Source organism: Xenopus laevis, chromosome 2S (assembly GCF_017654675.1).
Source record: "Xenopus laevis strain J_2021 chromosome 2S, Xenopus_laevis_v10.1, whole genome shotgun sequence".
NCBI classification, from domain to species: Eukaryota; Metazoa; Chordata; class Amphibia; order Anura; family Pipidae; genus Xenopus; species Xenopus laevis.
The window spans coordinates 100,584,632-100,599,626 of record NC_054374.1 but is presented as its reverse complement, the minus strand read 5'-3'; the positions used below and the strand labels follow the sequence as shown (position 1 = coordinate 100,599,626).

The 14,995-nt window shown below is 38.4% G+C and overlaps 1 protein-coding gene across 5 annotated transcripts in view; it reads right to left on the bottom strand.

The window, feature by feature from the left end:
• Positions 1-14,995, bottom strand: part of edar.S (ectodysplasin A receptor S homeolog) — a 67,689-nt gene that overhangs the window by 21,116 nt on the left and 31,578 nt on the right. For 2 of the 5 annotated variants that reach the window (XM_041584192.1, XM_041584194.1), the window contains exons 1-4: positions 8,979-9,202; positions 1,596-1,666; positions 837-959; positions 505-686 (exon numbers count right to left, since the gene is read on the bottom strand). In XM_041584192.1, the coding sequence (XP_041440126.1) occupies positions 505-686; positions 837-959; positions 1,596-1,666; positions 8,979-9,033 (431 nt within the window). In that variant the 5' untranslated portion in view covers positions 9,034-9,202. Of the gene's footprint in view, positions 1-504; positions 687-836; positions 960-1,595; positions 1,667-8,978; positions 9,209-14,995 lie in introns of those variants that run through there. The other 3 variants (XM_041584195.1, XM_041584193.1, XM_018249747.2) reach the window with 3 other exon arrangements.

Genomic DNA, 14,995 nt, shown 5'->3' with positions numbered 1-14,995 from the left:
CCTTACCCCTGAATTTTTTCCCCTCTAGAAATAGCAACCGCACATGCAGAGTGAGTGGAGTGGAGCTCACGGGTCTCATCTTCTTCTCTTCTGTAATCTTCGTGTCTTCTTCCTCCCCTTTGGCAATTTCTGTCTCTTTCAGCGCATGCGCAGTTGTCGCGAACTGGAAGATTGCTCCAACTGCGCATGCGCCAATACGCTGCTCTCGAAGATTACTGAAGAGAAGAAGATGGCACCTGTGAGCTCCGCTGCATGTGCGGTCACTATTTCTAGAGGGGAAAGAATTCAGGGATAAGACTGTGCAGGGGGGAGGCGCGGAGGGGGCCAATGGGGACTTATCAAAATGAGGGGTTTAGTTCTCCTTTAAATCCCTCATTTTCATTTGGTAGCCCTTAAAAACTTGTATTGAAATGTCCCTTTCTGTTTTGGTACCATGGCATCTTTTCATTAGCCATTAGTGTACAACAGAAGGAGCAAATGTTACCATACGGAGAGCAACCTTACCCAGGAAGACAAGGCCCACATTCTGCATCATTCTCTCTGTCCCCGTGAGTTAGGATAGTAGCACGGAAAAATCCCTCACAATCTTTGTGTCTTCTGCAAATCTGATAGCCTCCTTTGGAATATTTTCCAGATTGGCAAGGAATACAGTCGAAATCTTCATCTTTAAAGCCGTAACCACAGCTCTACAATGATACAAATTCAATTTTGTGTTTATAAATAAAACAGTGATAACTATGCCTTGCTTACAATGTTTACTCAACTGTATTGTATATTTTGTATAATACCAGTGTTCATTTATTTGGGTGTATGTTGATCAGGTTTCTGTTCCTTACCATATAGGGTTCTTCCCCAGGCTCACATTCAGGGCAGCTTTGGCACATGCCAGTTGTCTGATTATAATATTCATTTTCACCACAGTTACCATAATCTGCATGTGCAGAACACAACAGGGACACCTACAGAAAGAACCATTTATCAGTTAAACATGGACTTGCATTGCTACATTCAGTAAAACAAATTGTGTCATCTTTATTACTGGCAAGCAAAACTGACATGCACAACTAATCAGTTTTTGTTTAAGATACTGTGCAATATAAATATAATGTCTCATCTGGCAGATGTTCAACTGAGTGCTGTTGAAATTCTCTAATATGTGAATTTTTCTAAGATCTAAAGACTAAATCTTTTCGGCTGACCCACTTGAACATTTTTTATTACTTACTAAGCATAAGGTTTTTTAGATCTATTTTTTTTTAAACTTTTTATTACATGCCGATAATCTCTCATACATTTTTCTTTATTAATGATGCTAAGTAAATTATAGATTATACATCTGCTGGCATATTAACCTGAGTCATAATGCCATTCCTGATATTTAAATAGAATAAATGTATTCTATTTTCTTCAAGAATCATTTCTTCATAATTAACGTGACTTTCAAACTGATCTTTTGCGAACTGATTCTATATACTGTAGTTCATAATGCGGGTTCATATTTCATTTCATTAATTGTAATGTTTCTGCCATTCAGTCTTGGTAAGTCTCAGAAATGCTACAATGGATTTATTTAATCATGCGCTTAAGATAATTACCATAAGAAAGCGGAATATATGGGTCCATTTTCTGTCACCTGGTTGGTTCATGCTTTTCTGGGGTTTTGTACCTGTGGGGGAAACATGATCATGTTAAGGTTTGATTTCCAGGAAAATTTGAAATATGATGAACATTATGGCAAGCATTTAAAGGAAACAGCAGAGAGACATTTATTATATATATTATTATATATTAGCACATACAGGGTGTCAGAGACTTCCGTCTTCTTACCATACAGTATATAGGTTAAAAATTGTTAACCTTGGACCCTCAGCTCGCGCTCCTCTTCTCTGCAAAACACACCAGCAATCAGTTGTCCCTTATTTTACGTTTCCAATTGTCCCTTATGTTACATTTTCAGTTGTCCCTCATGTTGTGTTTCCAATTGTCCCTTATGCTGCGTACTACACTTAATGCAAAGTTTGAGGTGCTGCACTGCCATATACAATACCCATTGCTGATCATATCAACCAGAGTTCAAGGTTAGTCAATATATTCACTGGGGGTGGCTAACAAATTGGCACCTCAATGAATATGACTTTCCTTGTCCTTTAAAAGGGTGCCAGCTATGGAAAAAAAGGTGCAGCTATTTTCCAGTAAAACAAATTCACATGAAAAAACATAAAATAATGTTGGAGTGCTACTGATTCGGGCAGCTGCAGAAGCGACTTGGATGAGTGTTGAAACAGTTCTAAGATTACTAAGCAGGTCCAGTTGCTTTAGACTTCACTATTAGATACTGCATAGTGAATGAATTACAACTGACAAATAAGTCATAATGCTGCTCAGTCCTTCCTGCCTTCCCTTCCAAATTGAACACTACTGTGCGTAATGATGCAGGGGAACTTCTGCCTTCTCCAGAGCAAGTGGTAACTACAGGGATCCCCTTGTGCCCAGCATCATTACCTGCAGTTCACTTACGCCTGAAGAATTGGGTGCAGAAGTTACTTACACAGCGAATAGGGATGGGTGAATCTGACCCATTTCACTTCAACAAAAACTCGCGAAAGGGCAAAAATTTGCCAAAATGCATTGAAGTCTATGGGTCTCAATTTTTTTTCACGCTATGCAGCACATCAATTTTTTTTTTGACGTGCAACCATTTTTTTTTCATGGGCGTATTTTTTGCTGCAAAACTCTGTGGAAAATTTCTTTCATCGCTAACAGCGAACACTGGAAATGACGTCTGACTGACTTCCGTGCAATTGTATCTGATTTGCAACTAAATGCATGGCCAGTTGCATTCATTTTGGTGAATTGGATGCCAATGTGCCAGACACAGTGCAATTGCAATTGGAAAAAAAACCTTGTGATTGCCCTTGAAACAGCACTCTGTGGACGCACATGTGCCATTATTTGTTCCATATCCCGTCCACAATATATGCTCTTTGATAACAATTCTTATGCCTCAATTGAATTTATTTTCCGAACGTATTGCTTCCAGTACTTTCTCGTTCCTTGAAATGTCAGCCTCACTTTATCATAATGAGCAGGCCCTTGAAACCAGATTTGAATGTTTTTATATCTTGCAAAAAAAACAGTAATGCACTTACTGCAACTACAAATCATTCAGTTATTCCCTCCAACATTCAAACCTCAGAGACATACTGTAAACTGAAATGACACATCTTTCAGTATAATCCTGCCACCCCCAAAAACTGCCTAACTAGTTCTGTAATTCTGCCCCTGTCTATCTATCAACCTGTTTGTAAAATATCAGGAAGCATTTTATTCCTGTAAATTCTGGCATAATTCCATTTAGTTCAGCTTTTCAACAGGTGATGAATAATTACAATGGGTATTTTTTCCGTAAAAAAAGCATATAATTTAGTGTATAGAAAAGAAATAACAATTGAATCTTTTAATTGTTTTTGCTGTCGTACAAATTAGCAGTGCTGCTCACAGAACTTGAACATTGACCTCTTTATACTGAAAAGCCACGGCAGGAAATTGTGGTTCAGCGAGGACATCCTTAGGGCATTAAGTTGATCCCAGGTGCACATCTGAGGTGCTCCAGTATTTAGCAATTGCTACCCCCGCGTCTAGTCACTGTATAATATAGCAACTCCTCTTCAACAGCCTGCAGCCTTCCTGTTATTTCATGCTCTGATATTTCAGCAAAGATCTAGAAACTCAGAGTGTATATGAATCTGTTGGGGGGGATTATGGAATATCCATGAATACTTTGTTGTATCCTGGTCTGTCACAATAAGTAGTTTGATGTTATATAGCTATTGACCCATTTGTACCTAAAATACTAATGTCTTTTTTTACATTAACTGTATATAAATGAAAAAGTGTTCAGCCTTTGTAAAGCAAATGCAGCCAAATCATCTATACGGACAGCGCCATACCTCTTCTACATACAGTAGCATTGCATCTATAATTTACCATTAGTGAATGGCAAATTTGTCCTGTTTCGCGTCGCACAAAAATTTGCAGAACTTACCGCTAAATTCAGAAGCGAAATGCATTGAAATCAACGGGCATCAAAAATATTTTGAAGCACGTCGATTTTGACACCCGCGTCAATTTTTATACACGCCTATTTTGTCCAAATGCATATAAGTCAATCGGCGTCCAAATAATTTTGATGCACAACAATTTTTATGCGCACAAATATATATGCACTGTTTTTTTTTTTGACGCCCCGAATTTTTCGCTGGCGAATTTTTGCAGCAGTTTTGTGAATTTTTGCGCAGGCAGCAAAGCGTGGAAATTCGCAGCGAATTCGTGCCTGTTGAATTTATTCGCCCATCACTATTTACCATGTGAACAGCCTGTCTATGCTGATGACAGAAGAAAAGATTAAACACCATAACAATGGTGAGTGAATCAATGGTTTATGATATTCTACTCGTATAACAGAAATGAAAAAATGTCTAAACCAATGTCACTGGAGGAAATAATCCCATTTCTGTTGATATGCCAATGCCTAGATGTGTGAGGAACAGAGGAATGCTGGATCCAGCAAAGAGAATCCTGATTTACATTTTTATTAGTAGGTGATAAATGATGCTAATTACTTGTCTACAATGACAAGACAACTGAAATTGCTCATCTGTGTATAAGGGTAAGGACACACTGGACGATTTGTCGCCAACGTTTTAAAAAAGTAAATCGCGACGACAAGACGATCGTCTTTTTTGAACAGACGATTCACAGCGACTATTGGCACAGAGCGATTTGTATCCCATTACTCTGTGCGGTACGTGCTCCACCCAAGCCGGAAACGGTTTGTGCTTCCCGCTGTAACCTGGCGTCTTTACGTGCTTGCGTTCTTGCGTCATTGCGTTCGCATTGTAATTTGAATACAATTGCTGCTACTTATCTGTATGTGTGTGCGTGTCTAGGAGATTTCAGTGCTTTTCTAAGTACATGCTATTTCTGATAAATCACTCGGAAAAGGGTCTCATTGCGTTTTGGAGCTACAGGCGATTCACAAACGCGCTGTGGGCACAGGAGCTGGCGTCTTTCATTTGGTTTTGTTCAGAGACAAAACGAGCGATATGTCGCCGCGATTTGCTTTTTAAAAGCGACAAATCGTCCAGTGTGTCCTTACCCTAGATAAGAAGCAGCAATTGTATTCAATATACAATGCGAACGCAATGACGCAAGAACGCAAGCACGTAAAGACGCCAGGTTACAGCGGGAAGCACAAACCGTTTCCGGTTTGGGTGGAGCACGTACCGCACAGAGTAATGGGATACAAATCGTTCTGTGCCAATAGTCGCTGTGAATCGTCTGTTCAAAAAAGACGATCGTCTTGTCACCGCGATTTACTTTTTTAAAACGTTCAAATCGTTCAGTGTGTCCTTACCCTTAGAATACTAAATAAACTGTAAAAGAAATGATAGCATTATTATTCCCCTGTGCTTGGATATGGGTTTGATTATCCTCATAAAGTTTAACATGTCTAACATGTCAGCTGGTTAATTAACATCTCGTGAAACTGAGCCAAGCTTATGTGTATATGTGTGTTGTACAGAAATTGTGATCAAACCCTTAATCAGCATTACACTGTGTTTTCCACATCCAAATATACCCATAGTACTAAAATAGTGTCAAAATTAAGCCTCTCCAACCAAAGCTATTGAATAAATCACCAGCTAACTAGTTGATAGCATATACAGCAGATTAAACAGCTAAGCAGTTCAGGTTGTGCTCTGTCTATCTATCATCTATCTATGTTGTATAATCAGTGCTGAGGGCTTGGTCTTATGAGGCTTCTCGGAGCCTCTTGAAGAGCCTCAAAGATGTTAAACTTTTGAGTGGGCATGGTGATACTGAGCAGACCCCAACATACAGCCATAGCTCAGTTCTGGAACCATAATGCCCAGTGACTGTTCAGTTGTTCTGGGAGTTGTAGTTTATCTCCAAACAAAGGACAGCTTGAAGAACAGGGTTTCGCTGTCAAGATACTGATTCATTTTTAACATGCTCAGACAACTGTCAGATTGTGTTTTTGATCGAAAATTTAGATCAGAGGAATAAGCTGATATTGAGACGGAGGAGTGATCTGACCTGGGTAAATTCTTTGAAGAATTCTAACTTTCTCTGGGGCTTTGCATTTTAATTATTTTCAAGTTATGACACAACAATTATTTATAAGAATCTATTACACTTGTTTAGAAACAAGGTGGATTTAGTTTGTGTTTAAGACAGGCATGCTGTTACACAGTAAATCCTAGATACAAAGATAATACGCCTGACCTGTACCCTGCAGGATATTCCCATGAGCCCTGTATATTGGCTAATTCAGCAGAATAAAAGAAACTCCCTGTATTAACTCTACAGTTATTATACTGAAAAAAACTGGAATTGTTAGAAAACCAAAACAGTTATCTGTCTTGTTGCCATAGGGAGGCTCGATGCCTGCATTCACATAACACCGCAATGAGGACAAGATCCAAAATTCTATTTCTGAAATCCTGATAAATTCTTGTGTACCTATGGACAATTCCACTAGTGTTGTAAGATAAGGACCTAAGATTATACTGACTACACATATTTTAGAATCCAGCTGTCTTTCTATAGAGTAATCCACTGCAAGATGAACAGCTCCATCCCTGCAGGTTATTTGTGGCACTTGGGAAATCACATATCTTCCAGAGGATATATATTCATGTAACCCAAACCACCCCAAGTGTATAAACCAACAAAATTCATGGTATAAGGTTTAAACAAGAACATGAAGAACAGGTCGGCTTAAAAGAAAGAATGGAGAGAAATCATTGATAAAAGCACTAAGCTATTTCTTGGCAATCAAGGGGGAAAGAATATTCCAAAGAACCAGGGGAACAACATAATAGTGATATAATACACAAAAGCCATGAATATCTTGTAAATTATATCCTTATAAACGGTGAGTAGTGATGTCATCAGTTATAAACGGTGAGTAGTGATGTCATTTCTGTCACATGACTCACTAAAATTTGTGTATTATAATAAATAAAGTACCCCCTGTTGTAAAATATGAGGATATTAGAAGTTACCTCGGAGTTCCATGACCTGTATAAAAACACTCGGCCTTCGGCCTCGTGTTTTTATATGGTCATGAAACTCCTCGGTAACTTATAATATCCTTATATTTTACAAGAGGGGGTACTTTATTCACTATATAATATATACACATAGTGATACATACATAGAATGGCTTTTCAGTGGATGTGAGAGAATCTATGCATCAAAGGCAGTCACAAGGCTTAGATAAAAAGAAACTTTAAACTTTGCAGTTTCTAACTGATTTGTATTTGCATTTCATGTGTTGGACTCAATAAATTAATTTGGCCTTTAAATAGTTCAAGTAGGAAATCAACAGCTTACTGGCAGTTATGTAATATAATGTGCCATCTTTGCTACAGGTCTAGTTAGCAGGCAGCCTTTCATATTCAACTGTTTGAAAACAAACTTATAATTGGTTGCTATTGCTTTTAAGAAGAAAGCAGATTATTAGAACAGGTGCAGAATATTCAGGGGTCTAAAAGAGAGGCTGCAGACCCTGTGGCTGCTGGGGAGCCCAGATATATTTTAATAGGTGTAGGAAACATATTATCTTCAAGGTTTGGGGCTATATAGATTCAACATTAGGTTGTTATTGTTACTGCCCTATGAGATGTATATTAAAGGCAATTGGTTCAGGCAATTTAAGTTGTTAAAATCTAAATAGTATCTTCCCCTGCCCCTTTCATTTGAGAAATACATTTCCCAATATAAAGCCAAGGGAAATAATTATATCCAAAGTATGCACTGCTCAGGAAACAATGTGTTAAGGATTAATGGTATGTTCTTTGGCAGCATCAGATACTAATAAATAACATAAAGCTGCATGTGCCGGTATCTAAGGTGGTACCATAGACTTTCTGGCAAAGTAAGTGTTGCAGGGCAGAGTAAAATCTATGTATATGGGGTCCACTGTGGGCAGCAAGCATGTCACATAGTGCAGTGGCCTTCTATTCAATGTGAACTATAACTCCCACATTCATTCAACAGCTTTTATGCTTTGGGGGAAGCTGGGAGGTTCAATTGACCAAATTTGGAATGGATCCAAAAGAAAAGGGCTTTTCAGGATAAACATTTAAAATAATACAAAAAGTTACATTATCAGTTTGTCTACAAATAAAGGGGGACTATTTGCAGTATTTTAGTGGGTATCAGATAGCTGAAAGTGATTTATTCTTTTGTTTGTAGCTCAGACCATTTTATACTAGAGTGTAGCCTCTTCTACACAGAACAAAGGTAAGCAGGTTATAAGACATATTTTGTCCACATACTTTTACAATGAAAAGATATTTATTTAGGCTGGCATACTATTCTGTATTCATACGCACAGTTTCTTTCAAGTAGATGTCTTTCTCTGTGTTTGTTATCAGCTCTGCTGCATTCAGCCATCTTTTATATATAGTAAACATACCCCACCCACCCTAATGTGCTCAATGGATAATACACCTTCATGACATGCCCTACCAGATAAATTGCCACAAATGGTACCAAACAGCAGACTAGATGAGCATTACTGTATGTGAATATGCAATTAGGGCATTTTCATATCCTCACATTAGTGGCCTCAATGAGTTACCTTGCACGTCTCAACTATGTGGTCAAATGTGTGACGGAAGGTGGGTGACAAAACATGGCTAAATTCAAACAAATTCAATCTGTCCTTTAATGACAAACATTAACTAAATTCTATTTTAAATGTGTAAATCTCTGCTAGGTAATTGAATGGGAGGATGAGAAGAGCTGTAGTTCTGCTGACCTACAGTCTCACTCTCTGTGTAACAGATGACTGGAATAGTCATGTAAAGTACTAAATACTTATCAGACAGTCAGGCTTTTATAATGACCCTGCGTGCAGCATGTTATGGCACAAATATACTTACAGAAATAATTTAAGGAGCAGATGGAAAGATCCAGGGCAGTCAGCAGCTTAGGCATTTATCCAGTGAGGGCAATATGGTTTTGAGCTTTAATATTAGAATCATTTTCCTTTTATTCTCTCTGCTCACTGGTGAGGTGAGGGATGTGGGAGACCTGCCTACTTTCCACCCACATTATAAAAAAGGATTCTGGAAGTTCTGAATGAAACAAACAAAGGTCTTTGAGAAAAGTAGCTCAATAATACAACCTGCAATTAATTTGGTGTTTAGGAAACCATGTGTCCTCAATGTGTTACACTGCTGGCAACCATTGCCTTAGGGGAGGAAGCTGGCATAGCGGCAACATCGTTACAGTTTATTGTGGTTTCACTGAGGTTTATTTGACAGCCTGCCTCATACACTGTATCAATTCCTGCAATTAATACCCTTTTAAACAATTAATACAGAAAGCATACAGAAGCGATGATATAAAAGGACAGTTTGGTACTCTCACAGACTGAGGTGGATAAAAAAGAACAGTTGCCAATATTTTCAAGTCAAATACTTGGGATAGATAGTTCAATAGATGATAGAAAATGTATAGATAGAATGATAGACATGACAGATAGATAGATGATAGATAGATAGATAGATAGATGATAGATAGATAGATAGATAGATAGATGATAGATAGATGATAAATAGATAGATAGATAGATAGATAGATAGATAGATGACAGATAGATAGATGATTTTGTGGAATACACAAAACCATGCAGACCAGACATAACCTTTTGCTCTTTCGCTGGAAACCATTCAAACCTGCAGAGTTTTGTGCCCGGTGATGCCCAGATGTGAAATAAAATGGGAGCTGAAGCATATTCCCAATGCTAGAATAAAGACAAAACTATAAGATATACTGAGCCATTGGTCAGGCCAACATTTCATAAACAGCAGTCAGTACCCTCAGGGCCTGAGGCAATGGCCAATAAAAATCTCCTTTTGCTTGAAAACTACTGAGAAAAAAAATTCAATCGACATTCCTGGTGAGTTTTTATTAGCATAAAACAAAATGCAAAACAAATTTTACACCCTAAAATACCCCCCCCCCCTCATTTAAGTAAACTTAATGTCAATACCATGGTGACTGTACCAATAAGGAAGCAGTTTATGCTGACAAACTAGGCTGATGAATACAATGCAACCTGCTTAGGTCTAGTGTTTTACTTCCCTTGGTACACTGTAAAAAATAAATAAAAACCCACATAAATCATTACAAAGTCAATAGTGATTTCAGCTGATATTGTACTATGAAAGGAATCAATTAGAACTCCATAAAGTAACCAAAAGTATAAATGATTTTAATTAAAGAGAATATTCAACAAGATTCGAGAAGCACAACTACACTTTTACAAATATTTCCAATTGAGACATACATTCCAAGCCCAATTTGACTACCTGTCTCCTTAACTAATCTCTTTACTATAGAGGAAGTCGTAGCATTTACCAAAACTTGCTGCTAAAAGGTCCCAAACCATTCCAAGCAGCAAGGAAGAGGAAGGCTGGTCATCTCATATCCATGAACTCACCTCTGATGAGTGGGAAGAAGCAATCAACAATATATATAAATTCCTTGTCTCAATCAGAGATAGATTTATTCAATATATATGTCACTTATATATAACACCTATGAAACTGCATCAGATAAGGAGAATACCCACAGACTCCTGCCTGAGATACAATACTGCCTCAGCTGATTTCTTTCATATGATCTGCACCTGCCCACAATCCCACAGATTCTGGACCAATGTGATAGACTACACGGCAAATAACTTGGCCTTTCTCAAAGTGGTTGCACCAGCAACATGCCTACTGGGGTCCTAGATGACTACTATTTTTTTAAACCAATAACATGGTAGCTATGCATAGGATGGGCACTACACCACTGAAGCTGCAAGCCTGGAAACAACTAATTAACAACGTGATTCCACTGTACAAATTAATATATGAAAATAGGGGGTGGCAAAGTAAACCTGATAAGGTCTGGGGCCCCTGGTGTGATCGTGATGTTCCCGGCAGCGAGAGGATTGAAAGACCAGATGAAATAAATTATTATTTAAAATAGGACACAACTAGTGGGTGACTTTGCGCCGTTTCGCTTCACCTGAAAATTCGCGAATTTCATGTGAAACTCGCTATAAGGCAAAAAATTTGCGAAGCGGCACCGTTTTTTTGAATTTTAATTTTTTCCGAATTTTCACGGCCGTTTCGCAAATTTATTCGCCGGCGGCGAATCAGCAAATTCGCCACAAATTCACGCCTGGCGAATAAATTCACCCATCACTAGACACAACTACTCCCAATGCGAAACAAACCATTAGCATCTCCCACTACGGGGAAGAACAAGCAAGTGACTTGATACTCGATTGGGAGTTTTAGTTTTCTATGGGGAAAACACTGGAACTGAATTTTCTCCACGAATTGAATCTTGTCCATAGGTTTTCATGATAAATCACTTTTTTTTTCACTGAATTGACGCTGGCCTTATGTTGGTTTGAAATCCAGATGACATATATAATAAAAAAAAGAAAGAATACAACCTCCAGCACAATGACTATTGTTTGAAATGCATTTCTTGGTAATAAGCAGAAATTAAAAAAAAACATAATTTAATTACAGGATTTGGAGAATTAACCGTTTCTCACTTTTGTTGAAATGAATGAAAATGCTAATTAGTTATTAGCACAGGTGGTGGGTGCTTTGAGGAAATACGGCACAAGAAGGACGTGTCTGGGGATGTCTTAACTGAACCAAGAGTGGGTTTATCCACAATGAAGGACTGTAGTATTTGAATACTGAAGTTATTATGTGTCCTTGTGCCACCTATGATTCATATATAATATGGTATATAGAAGTATAGTTGTACTGTATATTTTAAATAATGTCCAGGACAAACACAAAGGTTTTTTCTTTTGAATATAAAATGTGGGGCTCCTGTATGAATGAAACTCTTGTTGGTACCTACATACAAATCAGCAGCACACACCTAGCTTGTTCTCTCTTGTGTTTGTCCATGTCAAAAATAGATTTAGTAAATGTTTTGAGGGCAAAGGTACAGTTTTATGGCAGGTTTGTACACTGTGCTTTATAATGAATGATCAGCAGATCTCCTATTTCTTCATTGTTAGAAGTGTGATAAACAACGGCTTTCCTAAACTATCATGCTTGTGGAAAATGCAGAACTAAGTTAGGGTCAAACTGCTGGCACTTTCCTTACTGATTTGGATTACTGATTTGACTGTGCCAGGAGCAGACTTTTTTGTGCCAGCCACTGTCAATAACAAATCAAATGCTTTCTGTATGGGGGGTAGGAGACAGGGGGCCCAGTCAGTCCAGTCGCATTTGTGTTCAGTTCCACCATGGCTATTTATAATACTTATTGTGTGCTGAGCCTAAAGTATGTGATAAAAAATACATATGGACGTGTGATTGCTCTACTATTAGATGTTAATTGGGGAGGCTATGAGTTAAGTTGGCCATACACAGAAAGATCCGCTCGTTTGGCGATGTCGCCAAACGAGCGTATCTCTCCCCGATATGCCCACCTTGAGGTGGGCAATATCGGGTTGATCCGATTGTGGGCCCTAGGGCCCAACAATTGGATCCTAATGAATAGTAATGGGCAGTTGGATCGCCGGACCGCGTCAACGAATAGATGCGGCCGCGATCCGACGGGATTTTTCGTCCCATCCGATCGAGATCTGGCCGACTTTCGGCCAGATCTTGATAGGTGAAGCCCATCGGGGGGCCCCATACACGGGCCAATAAGCTGCCAACACGGTCTGTCGGCAGCTTTTATCGGCCCGTGTATGGCCACCTATAGTCAATATGTCAATATGCCAATAGGCGTCAGACAAGGCAGCAAGCAATAGTATTCTTTATGTCTCCAGCTTTAGTTTAAAGCGAGATAATGTGATAGAGACAATTAGCTCCTTTAACATTGCTGTCTGTTTCTAACTGGGGTTTCAAATGGGCAGGAGAAGCTGATTAAATACCTTCATGTCTTCCCAGAATGGTTCCAAAAAAGTCTGATCAAGTTCAAAATAAAAACCTTCTGCAACAAAAAGGTTTTAGATCTTATTTTTTAATTAACCTACAGGAACAGCACATTTTAAACACAAGTCATTTTCATAGCTGTGGTTGATGGGAAGTGTATTTTTCCCAGTTTAAATCAAATAGACTTGAAGTGAAAAATTGTAAGAGCGAGTGTCAGTGACTGCTTGTATGTATTCCACAAAATGTCAGTGATTATCAAAACTGCCAATATGTTAGTATAAGGACCATACATGCCAAAACATGAGGATTCTCTAATGGGTGAATGTTCAGTAGAAGTATATATATTATTTGTGCTTCAGTTAGTCACAATTACCACTAGGTGGCAGCAATAAAGCACTACCTGCAAGGAGACCATTCTCTTTACTACATAAATCACCTTTTTTTTGGATATTTTATTAGGCGGTTTAAAAGACAAAGCATTTATTGGCATGGGAGAGTAAATTACCACCAAAGCTATTGTGATTAATAGAGCGTAGCAGGCTTTATTAGTTTTCACTAATGAAACTGAAGTCAGAGCAAATGTTTATCTGTCGTGAGGGACTGGAAAAAGACACTTCTCATAGTCAGTTCTGCCGCCTTTATACAGTTTTTCTCTATAACAATAGAGGAAACACCTTATTGTTCTACAATATATGAGGCATGAATCGAGCAACTTATTTAGATCAAATTGGGAGCAGAAGTAGTAAATACTATTAATAAGCATGTTGGAGACCTCTAGTGACCAAAAAGAGGCAAAACCACAATCTCAATAATTTCTCCAAAACATGCTATTCAATAAAAGACTCGAGTCTTTTATTGAATAGCATGTTTTGGAGAAATTATTGAGATTATGAATCGAGCAACACATTAACTGAGGAAGCAGGCCAACATTACTGGGGATGTTGCAGCCCAGATGTTATAGTTTGAGATGTCTTAAGCCATGAAAGATATCTGATTACTGATTGCAAATATAGGGAGTACTTTAATAAGGGGAGGCAGATTGTCTGACTGATAGCAACCAATTAGCAGGCCGAGCTTACTGCTCTTGTGGATGAAAGGAAATATCTGGTTGCTATGGGCTATGAGAGTGTAGCCACCTTGGTGTTTTTATTACATTACCCCTATAGTATCAGTTTATGCAGGCTACAAATGTTTTCCCAGGAGGCACATGAAACAGGCTGTATCCTGCAAGTGAAACCCACGAGAGTCAAGATGGAGACACAATGCATATTTGGAATGCAAAGGATAATTGATTTTGGCCTTTATGCCCCTGTTTGTACCACTGAACAAAACTATTGCTTGGTCTAAAAAATCAACATCAAATGCCCCAGATCATTATTTTAGTTCCCCAGGCCTGCTTATTTAGAGTGGCACAATGGTTTTAAGTCTCCTGGTACCTTGCATCTATTAAGATATGCTTCACTCTCATCTAAATTTAAAGAGATACCCCATATGTAATAAAAGCCACATAGTTTGCCCAAGGGCAGTAACCCATAGCTACCTATCAGACGTTTGCTTTTAAACAGGATACCAGTAAATTCTGCCTGCTCATTGGTTACTTCAGGTGATTAGACAAGTAGCAAAATGTGCACCTTTTATTACATTACCCCCATAGAGTATAAACCATAAATAAAGCAAAATTACAGATCAGGATTTTAATTTGGGTTTCCCAGCCTTAACCTACAGGGACTCTCCAAAGCAAGTCTCTCCTCGCTTCAGCACATACTGTATGGATACTGTTACATAAGAAGGAGGGGTTTTATAATTACTCTCTAACTGATTGATCCACCCATGCTCACTATAAGTATATCCTGAAAACCCCTGTTTTTTTTTTTTTCCTTCACTTTAGGGATGGTGGAAAAACCTGTGTTGCAACAGTAGCAACATTACTTGCCAGCACTGGTAGAGCATCAGTGCTGACTCCTAGTGGAAAAACATGTCATTAT